General features: G+C 47.0%; 1 protein-coding gene across 2 annotated transcripts in view; it reads left to right on the top strand.

The window, feature by feature from the left end:
* Window positions 1–15,645, top strand: part of AS3MT (arsenite methyltransferase) — a 29,068-nt gene extending 13,423 nt beyond the window's left edge. Inside the window, exons 9-10 of one of the 2 annotated variants that reach the window (XM_084749144.1) lie at window positions 2,913–3,047; window positions 15,170–15,645. In XM_084749144.1, the coding sequence (XP_084605270.1) occupies window positions 2,913–3,047; window positions 15,170–15,277 (243 nt within the window). In that variant the 3' untranslated portion in view covers window positions 15,278–15,645. The remainder of the gene's footprint in view (window positions 1–2,912; window positions 3,048–15,169) is intronic. The other variant, XM_084749145.1, reaches the window with a different exon arrangement.
* The last annotated feature ends 436 nt before the right edge of the window (window positions 15,646–16,081 follow it).

The following is a 16,081-nucleotide window of genomic DNA, read 5'->3' as shown; positions in this document are numbered from 1 at the left end:
ATTTTTAACATTTTCTTTCAACTTAGATGTAGTTGTAGAGGTCTTATAAGGTTTTTTTTTTTTTATGTTTTATAAATTATAAGGTCTTATAAGGCTTCTAAATTGCCAATTTTATTATTTCTTTTTTTTTAAAAGATGGTTTAAATGCCAGCTAAAGCAGACTTCTATTTATGATTTGAGAATTTTTTTTTTTAACTGACCTGGGTATAGCACATGCTTTTAATTCTAGTTCTGGGGAAGCAGAGGCAGAGACAGGAGGGTGTCTATGAGTTGGAGGCTAGGTCAAAGAAGCTCTCAGAAAACAAACAGAAAATTGTATTACCTAGGACTTCTAGTTAGTATGAAAAAGAGACCGAGTTAGAGGTTGATTTAGAAGGTTTGGAGAGATGGGTCGGTAGTTAAGAGCGTTTGTAGCTGTTGCAGGGGCCCTGAGTTTGTTTTCCAGCCTCATGCAGCATCTTACAGCTACCTGTAACTCCAGTTCTGTTGCATCTTGCATTTAATTAACATGCTGGCATTAACTAGTTGGAATACCAAGTAATATGTTTTTCATACAGTTCCCTTTATCTTAGATTAGTATGGAAAGAGTATCAGGGGACAAAAGACTCCCAGTAAATTATTAAACAAAACCACTGAAAACAAACAGGGATGTAAAACAAACAAAAAACCCCAGAAAGGTCAGGAACCTAAAAGCTTTCAAAACGAACAAACACGCCGGTAGGAAACAAAACAGATAGTTAACAAATTAGATCCTTACAAGAAACAGCTCAGAATAAACAAGTGGATGACTGGCATCCTACAAGGCAGGGCCCCGGCCAGAGCAGGACCAGAGTCCACCACAGGAGGTGGTGTGTGTGTGTGTGTGTGTGTGTGTGTGTGTGTGGCTGTGTATGGCTGTGTGTGTCTGTGTGTGTGTGTCTGTGTGTGTGTGTCTGTGTGTCTGTGTCTGTGTGTGTCTGTGTGTGTGTCAGTGTGTGTGTGTGTGTGTGTGTGCATGTCTGTGTCTGTGTGTTTGTGTCTCTGTGTATGTGTGTCTGTGTGTGTGTGTCTGTGTGTCTGTGTCTGTGTGTGTCTGTGTGTGTGTGTGTGTGTGTCTGTGTGTGTGTGTGTGTGTGTGTGTTATAAGTACAGGGCAGTTAGGCACAAGGTTTTCATTGTGGAATTTTTGTTTTGTTTTTTAGTAAAATCTGAGGCTGAGACTGTACCTCAGTTGATAGAGTGCTTGCCACAACATTGCATAAAAATAGGCATGGTGGCACATGCCTGTCATCAGCCTTGGAAGGTAGAGGCAGGAAGATTAGAAGCTCAAGGTAGCAATTTTGAGGCTATCCTTAGTGACAGGAATCACCGTCGAAGGAAAAAAAAAGTGAGGTCTTAGTGCAATGCTGTAGGTATGGCGGCAGCCACTAGCAATCTGAGCGTATGTGAGGCTAGGCCTGAACTGCAGCTTCAAGGCCTGCCTGGGCTGCAAGGTGAATTCCAGATCAGTTTGGGATACATCGATAGATTTTTGTCTTTAAAATAAATTTAAGAAGGGGGCCAGATAGATGGCTCAGTGCTTGCTGAACAACCAGGAGGACCAGACGAGACAAGCCAGACAAGCCTCGTGTTCTGTTTACGTAGACTGTCGGATTGTCACGGCCCCAAGGCAGGGCAGAGACCGGAGGATTGCTGGGGCTTGATGGCTTCTGGGCAGATTGAGAAAATGTGAACACTGTGTTCTGGGGGAAACTGTCTCAAAGGAATAGGCAGAGGATGGTTGATAGTCCTTCCTTCCGCCCTCTGCCTATGCATGTGCATGCTACACATGTGGCATACACACATACAAAGGTATTTTTAAAAAACATTTAAAAAATAAGGAAAAAACAAAAGAAAATACTTACTAAATATTAGGCATTGCTTTCTATCCATGGTTCTCAACCTTCCAAATGCTGAGACCCTTTAATACAGTTCCTTGTGTTGTGGTGTCCCATCAACCATACATGGATCACCCTTTGTTACCTTGTCACTTCAATTTTGCCGTTACGAATTGTAATATAAAGATCTGATAATGACCCTCAGATGGCTCACGACCCACAGGTTGAGAACCGCTGCTCTAACTATCTCTGAAAATGTATTAAACACTGAGGCAGTGAATGCCCCTTTCACACTGTACCCTAAGAAAAACTGATTCTGACACTGGTCAATTGACATCTGCAAATACACATGAAATTAGTGGAGGATCTGAAGACGAGAGATGGTGCTTTACCCCTGAACTACACCACTCATTAGTAAGCTTCTGGCTATTTCCTTTCCCTCCCTCTCTCCCTCCCTTCCTTCTTTTCATTTGAGACAGGGTTTTTCTCTCTCTGTCTCTCTGTCTCTGTCTCTGTCTCTGTCTCTGTCTCTGTCTCTCTCTGTCTCTCTCTGTCTCTCTCTCTCTCTTGTTTGTTTGTTTGTTTGTTTTGAGACAGGGTTTTTCTGTGTAGTCTTCACTGTCCTGGACTCACTTAGTAGACCAGGTTGGTGAGCTCACAGCCTTCCAAGCGCTGGAAATTTTGGTGCTCACCACCACACCCAGCCTGAGACAGGGTTTCTCGGTGTAACTTTGGCTGTCCTAGACTCAGTCTGTAGACTAGGCTGGCTTCGAACTTACAGAGATCTGATCCGCTTGCCTCTGAGTCCCTGAATGCTGAGATTACAGGTGTGAGCCACCACCAGGGTCAGGATATTTTCTTTCTGATAAGAGTGAAGTGCTGGCTCAGGAGGTAAGGACGCTAGCCTGTGAAATCCTGGCCACCTGAGTTTGATTCCCAGAACCCCTGAAGGAGAGAACTCATACCCCAAGATTGTCCTCTGTACCCCCGTCCCCACAAAAGAACAAAAGGACCAAAATGGCATCTTTTGGGTCTTCATTTTGTGCTGCCCTTTAGGAAGGTGAAGCTGTTGAAGTGGACGAAGAGACAGCAGCTATCCTGAAGAACTCACGTTTTGCTCGCGATTTTCTCTTCACACCCATCAGCGCCCCACTGCCTGCTCCCCAGGAGTGTTCCGAATTAGAAGCAAAGGTTTGTTTGACTTTCAGTTCCCTACTTCAAACAGGTCCCTTAAAATAAGGACAAACTACAGGTTCACTAAAACAACAGTGTTCTTTGCAGTTGGCCACCACAGCCAATTTCTAGAATATACAATGATTTGATTTTGCTTTACACATTCTTTTTACTTAAAGATTTATCTTTGTTTTATGTGTATGGGTATCTATGTACTATGTGTTGTGCCCACAGAAGCCAGAATTCCCTGGAACTTGAGTTTCAGAATCAAACCTTGATCTTCTGGAAGAGCAACCTGTGCTCTTAACCACCAAGTCATCTCTTAAGCCCTTAAAATTTTTTTCCCTTTAATTCTAGCAACAGGTCAAAAACCTGTGAGTTTTTAGGATATCTGTGAGTTAACTAAAGGTATCTATAAGCCCTGTACAATTGTAGTTTTTTTGTTTTCTTTTTTCGAGACAGGGTTTCTCTGTGTAGCCTTGGCTATACTGAACTTGCTTTGTAGACCAGGCTGGCCTTGAACTCACAGAGATCTGACTGCCTCTGTCTCTCAAGGGCTGGGATTAAAGGCGTGTGGCGTGCGCCGCCGCCGCTGCCGCCGCCGCCACCACCACCACCCGGCTATAATTGTGTTTATATATATAATTTCTTGGGAAACAGTCACTTTGACCAAGTTTTCAAAAGTGTTTAGATACAAAACAGTAAAAAGCTACCACAACAACACCTTATGTGCTGGACTCAGTACCACATACCCACAATGCTAGTGACTAAGTATGAAGGGGAGCAGTACCTGAATCCAGGAGTTCAAGACCTTGGGCAATAAAACAAGACCTTGTTTCAAAAACAAAACAGTTTGAACCCTAGGTGAACATTATAAACCACCTGTAGTTCCTTTTGGTAATTGCCAAAGCTAAGCTAAAATTGCTATAATTTTTATCAATTTGACCATTTAAAATTTTAAAAAGATTTTTTAAATTATTATTTTATATCTATGGGTATTTTATCTACACATATGTCTGTACCACATTTGTGCCTGGTGCCTGCAGAGGCCAGAAGAGGACGTCTAATCCTCTAGAACTGACGTTACAAAGAGTTGTGAACTGCCATGTGGGTGCTGGGAATCAAACCTGTGTCCTCTGGAAGAGCAGCCAGAGCTGAGCCATCTCTCTGACACTAAAAATGGGTTTTTAGCATTTATTTATTTATTATCAGTCTGGTGTGTGTGTGTGTGTGTGTGTGTGTGTGTGTGTGTGTGTGTGTGTGTGTGATGCTGTTTCAGTGTGTGTCACAGCATATACGCAGAGGTTAGAGGGCAGCTTGTGGGAGTCTGTTCTCTCCTTCCATCATCCGGTGTTTGGGGATTAAATGCAGGGCATCAGTTTTGACAGCAAGCACCTTTACATGCTGAGCCATTTTGTCAGCTCCCCATCCTAAGTGCTTAGAAATGTATGATTCCATGTTATTTACTTCACTCACAAGGTTGTATAACCATCAAGACTATTTATCTCAGGCCGGGCGTGGCGGTGCATGCCTTTAATCCCAGCACTCTGTAGGCAGATCACTGTGAGTTCAAGGCCAGCCTGATCTACAAAGTGAGTCTAGGACAGCCAAGGCTACATGGAGAAACTCTGTCTTCAAAAACCAAAGGTGGGGGAGGGGAGGAAAGATTATTCATTTCCAGAACTTTCAAGGCCTCTTACTCATTGAGCAGCCATTTCCAAGCTCCTCCCCCCACTGCCCTTAGCGGTGGCTGATGGTTTCAACTGGATGGTTCCGCCTCTTTTGACATTCCATATGATCGAACTCCCATTCCACGTGGCCTTTTGCGTCTGACTTTTCTCCTGAGTTCCACAAGCTTCTTCCCTGGGCCATGTTCCACTGTCAGTCCTGGAACACATTGGTTTATCTGTCCTTTGCTTGACGCAAGAAGTCATCCTGCTTCTTGGAGATTATAAGCAGTGCTATTCGGAACATGAATTTGCAAATACTTCATTGACTTTCTGCCTTTGCATCTATACCTGAGAGTGGAATTTTTTTTTTTTCCCTACCGTTTCTAACTTCTGATGGCTTTTGGTGTTGTTGTTTTTGAGACAGGGTCTCACTGTGTGGCCTTAGTCATCCTGGAACTCAGTGTGTATATGAGGTTGGCCATGCATTTAGAGAGCCACTGGTCCCTGCCTCTAGAGTACTAAGACGAAAAGGAACATGCCACCATGTCCGGCCGTATTCCTAGCTTGTAAAGAACCAGTGGCCTGTCTTCCACAGTAGCTGTCCAACTTTGTCCTTCCTAGTGCTGTCACCAGAGCACAGCAGTCCTGTTGCCGGTCACCACACATGCCAAGAGGAAGGACAGAATGGAATCCCTAAGCTGTGCTGATGCAGAAAGCAGATGATCTGAGGAGGCCATGGCCTGCCTTCCCTTATCTACAGCCAGCAGGCTTTCGCAGAGCAGGAAGAATAAAGGCAAGTGCGTTCTTGCTGCCTTTGTCAGGTGGCCAGCCTTGTCCCTGAGACCTATGATGTCAGTGCCTCTGTCCTTATCATCTCTTACCCTCTTCCCTTGTTCGCTGAACATCTGGTCCAAGTTTAGTCAGTTTATTCCTTTATCGTCCTTGTCTCTTCCAGGGTCATCTGGCCTAAGGAGGTAACTCCAGCAAACAAGCCATTAACATTTTGTAGGTGTTAAGCTAGCAAGAATGCAGGCTGTAAAAGCGTTGACATCGGTCTCTCCTGTAAGTCTGCACCGATGTAACTGCAGTGCAGCCAGCAGTTAGCTTGGCTGCTCATCACCATGGGAGTTTTCCATACTAAAGCTGTGCACACCAGTGGGCGTGGGGGCACATGCTCATGATCAGGGTTTCTTTGGGTAGCCCTGGCTGTCCTGAAACTAGCTTTGAAGACCAGGCTGGCCTTGAACTCAGAGACCTGCCTACCTGTGCTTCCTGAATGCTGAGACTAAAAGTGTGCGCCACCACTGCCACCCTCTTAACAATACTATTAGTTTTCTCCCAGGTGCTCTTTACTCTGGTCTCCGAAATTATCTCTCTTCAAAGCTTTTCCCTGTTTTTACTTTATTGTAGTTGATACACTTGTCAGTAGACAAGTAAGCCTTGTGGCATTTCCCCTTCACAGCCTTTAAGAGAGTCAAGGTCATTAGAGACCTGCCAGGAGACCACCCAGTCCCAGTGTCTGGGGACTGATGCGACGTGCTAAGGGAGAGGCAGGCAGACTCAGGTCTGTACCCAGTACAGTTTACTGATGGACTTCCTGACAGAAGTGTGGTCCTAGGCAGTACTGGTCGGAAGAGGAACACGTATGAGGGTTGGGACATAAGTGACTTTATTCTGGCTGGGATGTATCTGATCCTGGTGGGAGCCTATCCGTGCAGCTGCTGTGTTCCCGGTGCTGGCTCTGTACTGCTGTTCTCCATATTGCTCCGATGGCTCTTGTCTATTATCATCTGTTAGACAGCAGCAGGAGCCGCTGCCGCTTAGGTATATTTAGGGATAACAACCATGGTAGTTATAGCTGAAGATAGCAGGCTGCAGTCATAACAATATCACTCTTTTTGTGGTCCCCCCCCCCCGTTTTTTGTTTGTTTGTTTGTTTTTGGTTTTTCGAGAGAGGGTTTCTCTGTGTAGCCTTGACAGTCCTGGACTTGCTTTGTAGACCAGGCTGGTCTTGAACTTACAAAGATCCACCTGCCTCTGCCTCCTGAGTGCTGGGATTAAAAATGTGCTCCACCACGCCTGGCTTTTTTATTGTTTTTGAGACAGGGTCTTCCCCATCTAGCTCAAGACTGTTCTGGGCCACACTATGTAGACTAAGCTGTCATTGAACTCACCGCTATCTGCCTGCTTCTGCACCATCCCACACCCTCCCATTGCCTCCCTCCAACCCCCCCCCCCCACCCAGTGCTGGGATTAAAAGAATGTTCTGCCCCATCATCCCAGGACCAATCTTTTTTTTTTTTTTTAAAGAGAGACAGATGAGGGGGGAGAAAGACAGAGAGAGATGGGGGGTGGGGTGGGAGGGGTGGGGGGGGTGGAGATTGTGAGAGAACGCACTGGGAATGGGTCTTTTTTCCAAAACCAATCTTGACACAAAATTCCTTCTGGCTCTTTCTATTTCCTGTGCCTTCCTCTGCCACAGTGCACCCTGGTTCGGCGAGAGATCTAAGCACTGTGCTGGCAGTGTGCTCTGAGCAAAGTCCACAGCCACAGAAGTGCTGTGTGAGAAGGGACAGGGCGCTTATGCAGACAATCAGCCTTCCCTGCTTGAGTTACCAGAATAAAACTCACAACCTAGCATGTCTCCTACAGAAAGGACAAGAAACTGGCTAGCATCCATTTAGGTTTGCTAATAGCCCCGCTCCTGCTTCCAGGACCCCCCCCCCACCCGCGCCTCCCCGCCCCAAAGTAGCCAAAACCCAACTAAAGACCACAGTGATGAATGGAAACTTAAATACAAATTTCTAATAAACAGTAGCTACAAATTCACAGTCTAATGGGATTAATATATACCAAGTTGGAAGAGCTGGAGACACCTCAAACTGCAGCTAGTCCACTAGGGGGCACAAGCACGACCACACTGTCCCCAGCTCTGCATTGATTTATTATTTATTTCGAGACGGAGGCTTGCCATGTAGTCCAGTCTACTCGTTCTCCTGACTCCACTTTGCCAGGTGCTGGACTCCAGCTGTGAATACTTGGACTCAGTGTCTGCAGTGAGTGAAATATCAGCGTGGTCTGGCCACACCACTGATGGCCGGGAGTCTATATGCAGAACTTGGGCGTGGATGGTCTTTAGGACAGGACTTAGAACCCCAAGCACTCATTAGGATCAGAAATGGCAGCGAGAGGTATTCCAAATTGTTCATGTTGTCCAGGGACTTCAGCCCAGCCAGCCTGGGTGAACTTCAGGCTCTGAATGGGTTATTTTAATAAGCTGCTCTTTCTCTCTCCATCAAGCCTGCTGCCTGAGGGTTCTGTGGCAGATGAAGGTGCCATGATGTGGTTGAGTATTACCCCTAACAGCATGTCCTGGGAAGCCGGTGCTCCGGGTCCTGTCAGTCCGGCACAGGTTCTCAAGCCCTTGACAATATCCCTCAGAGGAAAGACTTGGTGAGGCCACTAAGCATTTGTTTTACTTCCCACTATGACATCCATGGTGTGTGTTCTCTGCGTACCGCCCAGGCACCAGGGCACTTGACTAGCCTCAGGTGCTAACTAGCGTACCACCCAGGATTTTGTCCATCGGCCTCCCCGGTTTTCTCCTGTCTGAGAGCCAGATGATGTCTGTGGCTGATTGTGCTACAGTGTGGACACTTGGCTTTCTTGATGGCCTAACTGCATACCCCACATTTTCCAGTACAAGTTAGACCCCATCCTGCCCTATACCCTGAGGTGGTGAGGCAGCTCCATAAGTAACTGGGCCCTGTGCTTGTACCTTCCACTGCCTAGAAGGGTAGGGGGGGGTCTGCCCTCTATGGCTTCCTGGTAGGCCAGTTTTCACAGTGACCAGTGAGGACTCCATCGGCTCTCCACTTACGTACATGTGCATGGTGTGAAATTGATGTCTAAAGAGGTCTATCCGGTTTCAGCCTCCTCCAGAACTTAGAACAGGGTATTTCCTCTTCTTGCCAGAGAGCCCGGCTCATGCCATCTGCTGTACTGGTAACATCTAGCTTTGGCAAACCTGGAAGAGAGGTGCCCAGAATGCACCTCGGCTATCCTTGTGTATGTAATATGTTGTGCACCATTTGAGGGGTTTGTATTTTAACTCATACTCTGCTTAGAAACAAATGAGTCTTATCTGATCTGGCCAACCCAAGAGCCTCATGGGCGGCCTGGGGCCTTGGATCTTGCTGGAGTTGATAGTACCTTTATCCTACTGTGTTCTAAAAGAAGCTATAACCTTCCTCTTTTCCCAGGCTATGAGTACCAGAATGAGACTACATCATATCAGCTTGGAATGGGGCCCTAGGCTACTGTGTTGGGACAGGTAGAGACTGAACAGGTATTCCTGAGAGAGAACCAAGTGAAGGCAAAGTAGCTCTCTTATGAGTCTAGTCACAGGATTGCTGAGGTAGGGCGTGCCTTTTTATCTAACCCCCAGGCAATGCAGGCACCTCAGCAAAGACACTAGGCCTTACCTTATTTAGCTCCCTATAATCCACATCCGTTCTTCAAGTTTTGTGTGTCTTGTTGGAGGTTCTATGGGCAGGCAGTGAATTCCCAGCCTGCCTTCCTCCTCCTCCTCCTCCTCTTTAAGGTTTTTTGAGACAGGCTTTCTCTGTGAAACAGTCCTGGCTATCCTGAACTTGCTTTTGTAGACCAGGCTGGCCTCAAACTCACAGTGATCTGCCTGCCTCTGCCTCCCAAGTGCTGGGATTAAAGGTGAGGGCCACCGCTACCAGCTCTGCCCTCCTTCTTATGTCAGTTCTGTTTCGTACTTCTATGCTTCTAGGGGCGGAAGGGCAAACAGGGTTCCATTTTTGCTTCCCTTCTCATTACCACCTTGGCTACCTGAATCTTGGTTCCAAATCCACCCCCTTCCCCAGGAGTACACATGTCTTTCCTAATAGAGTAGCATCCTTTGGTACCCTCCAGGACCAGGCAGCCTCCCGGAGCTCAGTACCACAACACTGGTTTCTCTCATAGCGTTGCCCTGTAAATTTTAGTCACTGTTCCAAACCCTAGTGAGCATTCTGGATTGCCTTGGAGTTGTGTGTACTTTCAGTGCCCGTATATCAGAGCAGAGTTCTTTTCTTTGTCTCAGTCAGCTCCCTGTGAGGTTCAGGACATCCTATACCCCTTGCTGCAAGCCATCTCCAGCCCCACACCTAGGAGTTGGTGGATCCATCTTGTTTTGCCATTAATGCCTTCCTGGGAAATGATCTTCCTCGTGTTCAGGCTTTAGATCTTTCTCGAAGCCTCACAAGACTTGTGTGCCTGCCTTTTCCATAGGAGAGCTGCCTGCCACAAAGCAAATCATGTCCTCTTATGTTATCTTAACCTGGCCTCCATTTCTCATCTCTCTCACTCTGATTTGTCCTTTTCCCTACCAGACTTGGTGAAAAATCGCACCCATCCAGGCCATCTTTAGTCTGCCCCAAGTTGGCAATAGCCTGACCTGTATCAAAGCCATCCTATCAACTGAGGAGGGGGACAAAAAGGACCACTCTAATCCCAGCACTGGGGAGGCAGAGGCAGAGGCAGGTGAATCTCTGTGAGTTCGAGGCCAGCCTGATCTACAAAGTGAGTCCAGAACAGCCAAGGCTACACAGAGAAACCCTGTCTTGAAAAGCCGGGGGCAGGGGGGAGGGAAGAAAAGAAAAAGAAAGGAAAGAAAAGAAAAAAAAGGACTGCACAGTTCTCAAGGAGTGTTTTTGACAACTTGTTTTCTATTCCGCCTGTAAAAATGTCTTCACTGAAGCTGGGCGTGGTGGCTCACGCCTTTAGTCCTAGCACTCGGCAGGCAGAGGCAAGCAGATCTCTGTGAGTTCAAAGCCAGCCTGGTCTACAGAGTGAGTCCAGGCTGTTACACACAGAAAGCCTGTCTCAAAAACCAACCAAACACAATGTCTTCATTGGTCCCTGAGCAGTATACTGGGTGTAAGTGGTTTGTTGCTGCTCAGTTCCTGCAGTCTTCTGGGCTTCCTCTGTGTTTTTCATAAAGTGCTTTTTGTCCTATCAGGTTCCCCCATTGGGTCCTGTCTCCTCATGCCCACGGCGATCCAATCTGCAGTACAGTTATTTCTTTGGTTGTGGTTGGCACTGTGCAGGTGCTGCCTGAGGGCCAGCTGAGTTGGTGCTGTTCTTTTTCTCAGCTTTATTTCTCACCAGGGAAAGGCCACACCCTCCATGTCCCAGGCTCTCACTTTTCAGACTCTGTGGCAGTGTCTGCAGGATCCATGGCTTTACACAGCAGCTCAGAGTTAAGGGAGTGGACAGCCCTCCAGCTTGACACATGCCATGCCCTTCTGCTGGACTTCTGACTCCTGTAAAGTCAGATTTATTTATTTATTATGTATACAATGCACATCAGATCACATTATAGATGGTTGTGAGCCACCATGTGGTTACTGGGAATTGAACTCAGGACCTCTGGAAGAGCAGTCAGTGCTCTTAACCGCTGACCCATCTCTCCAGCCCCCACATGATAACTTCTTGAAACTATTTCTTATCCCCCTCTTTGCCTCCAGCCCGCCCAGCAACAAGCTAGGGCCTTACACTTGGTTTCTTGGTTTCCCCCTTTCGAAGTAAGGTTCAAGGCTGAGAGAGAGGTAGAGACACACTATCTCTTTCGAGTCATGGTTCTTAGAGCTTTGTTTGCAGCCAGCTGGGCACCAGGACGAAACAGCTGCGTGACCTAGAGACACAGCCTCACCCTCTGGAGGAGGAGGGGACCTTTATCAATCTTATGAAGAATTTGATGATAAACCCTGGTGTACAGAGAATGCCGGCAATTGTGTGCATTTGTCCTCTCCTTTCCTCCTTCTCTCTTTCCTCTTCCTCTCTGTTTTCCTTTTTCTTTCTTCTTTTCATTTCTGAGGACTGAACTCATGTTGTTGTGCATACAAGATAAGCACACTCCCATTGAGCTATGCCCCTCACCCTGTCTTCTCTTTCTTTTTCTTTTTTTCTTGGTTTTTCAAGACAGGGTTTCTCTGTGTAGCCTTGGTTGTCCTGGACTCACTTTGTAGACCAGGCTGGCCTTGAATTCACAGCAATCCACCTGCCTCTGCCTCCCGAGTGCTGGGATTACAAGTATGCACCACCACGCCCGGCTCCCTGTCTTCTTTTAAATCCTGACAAGCAATGTTTCTGTATTACATTATTGTTGGGTGTGATGGCATGGGGTGGGAGACGGAAGCGGGGGAGGGGGGGTAGCGGCTCAAGGCTATTCTCAGCACCATATCCACGGCCAGCCTGGACTGTAGAAGACCCTGTATCAAATCATATCAATCAGTCATCAATGAGTTACATAGTGAAAATGCGGCAGCATCTGAAATGATGCAGGCAGGATTTGTGCAGGACCACCTTGCGGCAGCCAATCAACAGGAGTGGTAGTGATCACGTGAGCATCAAGTGGCCAAATTCGGAGGCACTGAGTTTGATGGGGCGGCCATGTGCTCAAGGCTCCACATAGTCCTCACAGTGAGTTTTTGATACTCAGGAGATGAACGGCCTCAGTCAAGGCCACACACGGCCGGAAGGTGAATTAGAACCACACCGGCTTCTAAAGCAAAGGGATGCTGGCTTGGATGCCCTCAACTTCCATTTCACCCTGGTCTTTCAGGACCAGAAACATACATTTGGACGTGATGTTGACATGTCTTCCTATTAGTAGATAGGGCACTGAAAGAGAAGACAGATGTGGATAATCATGTGTGGATATGTTTGTGTGGTGTCCGCATGGGTGTATGTGTGTGTGTGCACGCACAAGCAGGTGTGCACTTGCAGCTCACTGTTTTATCAAGGGATGATCAGTGAGCTCCAGGGACCCTCCTGTCTCCACCCTCCCCGGTGCTGGACTTAGGGGCATGGGCAGCCATGTTTGGCCTTTCCTGTAGATGCCGATATCTCACGCTTGTGCAGTGAGTCCCGCTGAGCCATGCTCTGGTGATCATTTTTAAGAGTCAAAGATAAGAGTAGCTAAGTCTGCTTACCACGCGCCACCGATGCTCCAAAGAGAAAGACATGCAATGGTCATGAGCGCCCAGCCGCGTCAGCAGCATCCTCAAACAGAGCTTTCTGTCTGCTTGACACAAACACCAGCTCTAGAGTGACTTTTTGACATTAGAAAGGTGGAAATGGGCTGGATAGAGGGCTCAGTGGTTAAGAACACTTGTTTTTCTTGCAGAGGACCCAGGTTCACTTGCCAGCACCACATGACCACTTACAGCCTCTGCAACTCCAGTGCTGAGGGAGTCAGCTCCTCTTCCCCACAGGCACTGCACACCCATGTCACACAGACATTCATTCAAGGAAAACACCCATACATGTAAAATAAAAACAAATACATCTTTAACAAAAAGGAAAGGTGAGAACTAAGGGCAGGCGAGGGCATGGCCACCACTCCAGTGAGGCTACCAGTCTCTGGAGTGTAACGGCCTTGAACGCTCCTCTTGGAATGTCCATCAATAATTAGCAGGATATAAACTTAGTAGTTTATTACCCCCCCCCTTTTTTTTCTTGGTTTTATGAGAGAGGGTTTCTCTGTGTAGCCTTGGCTGCCCTGGAACCCTCTTTGTAGACCAAGCTGGCCTGGAACTCACAGAAATCCACCTGCCTCTGCTTCCCAAGTGCTGGGATTAAAGGCATGTGCTACCATGCCTTGCTCAAGTTTATCACGCTTAAAGTGACTTATTCATGCCCTGTATTTTCTCTCTTTGGCGCCACTGTAAGAAGCAACTCCTGGGCTGGAGAGATGGCTCAGCGGTTAAGAGCATTGTCTGCTCTTCCAGAGGTCCTGAGTTCAATTCCCAGCAGCCACATGGTGGCTCACAACCATCTATAATGAAATAGGGTGCCCTCTTCTGGCCTGCAGGTGTACATGCAGGCAGAACACTATGCATAATAAATAAATAAATGTTTAAATTTAAAAAAAAAAAAAGGAAGCAACTCCTTCACCTTTAATCCCAGCACTTGGGAGACAGAGGCAGGTGGAATCTCTGTGAGCTTGAGGACAGCCTGGTCTACAAAGTGAGTCCAGGACAGCCAGGGCTACAAGAAAAATCCTATCTAAAAAAACAAAAACAAAACAAAAGAAGAAGAAGAAGAAGAAGAAGAAGAAGAAGAAGAAGAAGAAGAAGAAGAAGAAGAAGAAGAAACAACTCCTTTGGAGGTAAAAGGAGGAAAAATAAAGACAGCTGGACAGCTGTTTCTCCCGAGCAGTGTGCTCTGTGCCCTGAGGTCAGGACCACTATTGAGGGCCAGCTCTAATCTGGACATCCTCAATTGTACTGTATCTCCAACTTAACATTCCTGTCTTATGTATATATTTCCGGAGAGTAAGGCATATGGAAGGGAAGTTTTAGCATTTCAGAATTTTAGTTCCAAAGGTAAATGGCACATGTTTCTGAAAATCTCACAGAACAGAATCAACTGGGTGCAATCAATTCTCCCGTTCCAGCAGAAAATATTTTTAAGCCATGTATGGTAGCTTCAGCACTTAGGAGGCTGAGGCAGGAGGATCACCAAGAGTTCCAGTCTCACCTGGGCTACAGTGTAAGACTGTCTCTAAAAGCCACTTTGGGCCTTAGGTTCTTGCCTGCACACTGGGATCAACCCCACTGCTCCGTGAATTGGGGGTGGTAGCATATATGTGTAAAGTCAGCACTCTCTAAGTGGCACAGTCAGTTGTAGGCCAGCCTGTCTCAAAACCAAACAAAAATAAGTCCCCCTACCTTGAGCAGTCTTTCGATAAAGGTTACCCTGGGAGGAATAATAATCCAGTTAGAGCCTCCAGAGGGAAGGGCCATCATTTGTTCCTTAGTTTGTAGCCCAGGCTGGCCTCTAAGTCACTAATTAATCAAGGATGACCCTAAGGTCCAGCTCCTCCTGCCTCCACCTCCACCTTGCTGGGGATGCGGGTAGAATAGGTGCCAAGAGGCGTATCTTAAAAAGGTCATCTGACCAAGCCAGGCGTGGTGGCTCAAGCCTTTAATCCCAGCACTTGGGAGGCAGAGGCAGAGGCAGGCAGATTGCTGTGAGATCAAGGCCAGCCTGGTCTAAAAGGGAGTCCTGGACAGCCAAGGCTTTACAAAGAACCCTGTCTTGATAAAACACACACACACACACACACACACACACACACACACACACACACACACACACAAATCATCTGACAGCTGGGCATGGTGACGCACGACTCTAATCCCAGCAGAGGCAAGTGGATCTCTGGGTTTGAGGCCAGCCTGGTCTACAAAGAGAGTTCCAGGACAGCCAGGGCTGTTACACAGAGAAACCCTGACTCAAAAGGAAAAAAAAAAAAGTCATCTGAAACCGGATGGTACTACTGTATGTAACATTTCATCTCCCTCTGTGGTAAATCAGCTCCAATCAAACAGAAATATCAGTGTCTGAGTACTTCAAACTCCTGTCGTCCTTTCATTCTGGTTTGCCTTTTGACAGGTTATAATCAGAGATCCATTCAAGCTTGCAGAAGAGTCTGAGAAGATGAATCACCGCCACGCACCTCATGGCGCTGGAAGCTGCTGTAGCAAAAAGAAAAGCTGCTAGATCTGCAGGCAGCAGGCAGCCCACCGGGTCCAAGAGGGTGGCTGAAGAACGGTTCACACAGGGTTCGTAGCCTGTCCTGACCCACAGACTATGGGAAGATGGCAAAGGCACCTCACTCTAGGTCATTGCTAACATGAGAGTGATTTTCAGAGGGTATTAGGGTTCACACACAGCAAATCACCTGCTTTCTGCCATCCCTATTTCAGAGTTCTGGTGCCACCTAGTGGTCAGAAATAGAACTTGGAAGCTTAAGGTTTACTTCATGGGACCAAAGGCATCAAAATTGAAGGATGGTAGAACTGTCTTCAAGCCTTTTCTTTCTTTCTGTAATTGAATGAAGAAATGAAAAATAAATCTAATCACCCTGATGATTGATGCCACAGTGGCTGTAATCTGTCTTCACTGGTGTTTTTGAAGAAAGAAGTGCTAAGGGATACAGACAGGATTTCTCTGCCTGTAAAATGCTCTTATTAAACGTTTAGGGAAATGCTGGGTTTGTTCGCTTCTAGGACGGTATTAAAGAAGTTATGAGCATAAGGGAAGGGCCAGGGCAATAAGTTGAAGGGACACAGAAGTCTCGGTCTCCATAAGGAGCTGACAATTTGGAGTTACAGCCCTGGGGCGGGATACAGCTCCACTGGTAGAAGATTGCCTGGTGCACAAGTATGCAAATTCTGGGTTTGCTCTCCAGTACCGGGTGACACCAGGGGAGGCAGCTACATGCACCTAGGGTCCCAGCACTCGGGAGGTAGAGGCATAAGGGTCAGAAGTCCTTCCTCCTCAGGCCCACAGAGAGTTTAAGGC

The sequence above is a fragment of the Acomys minous genome (genome assembly GCF_964271855.1).
Source record: "Acomys minous genome assembly, chromosome: 2".
Classification (NCBI taxonomy): domain Eukaryota; kingdom Metazoa; phylum Chordata; class Mammalia; order Rodentia; family Muridae; genus Acomys; species Acomys minous.
The sequence above is the reverse complement of the archived record's forward strand: the minus strand, read 5'-3'. Positions and strand labels throughout refer to the sequence as shown.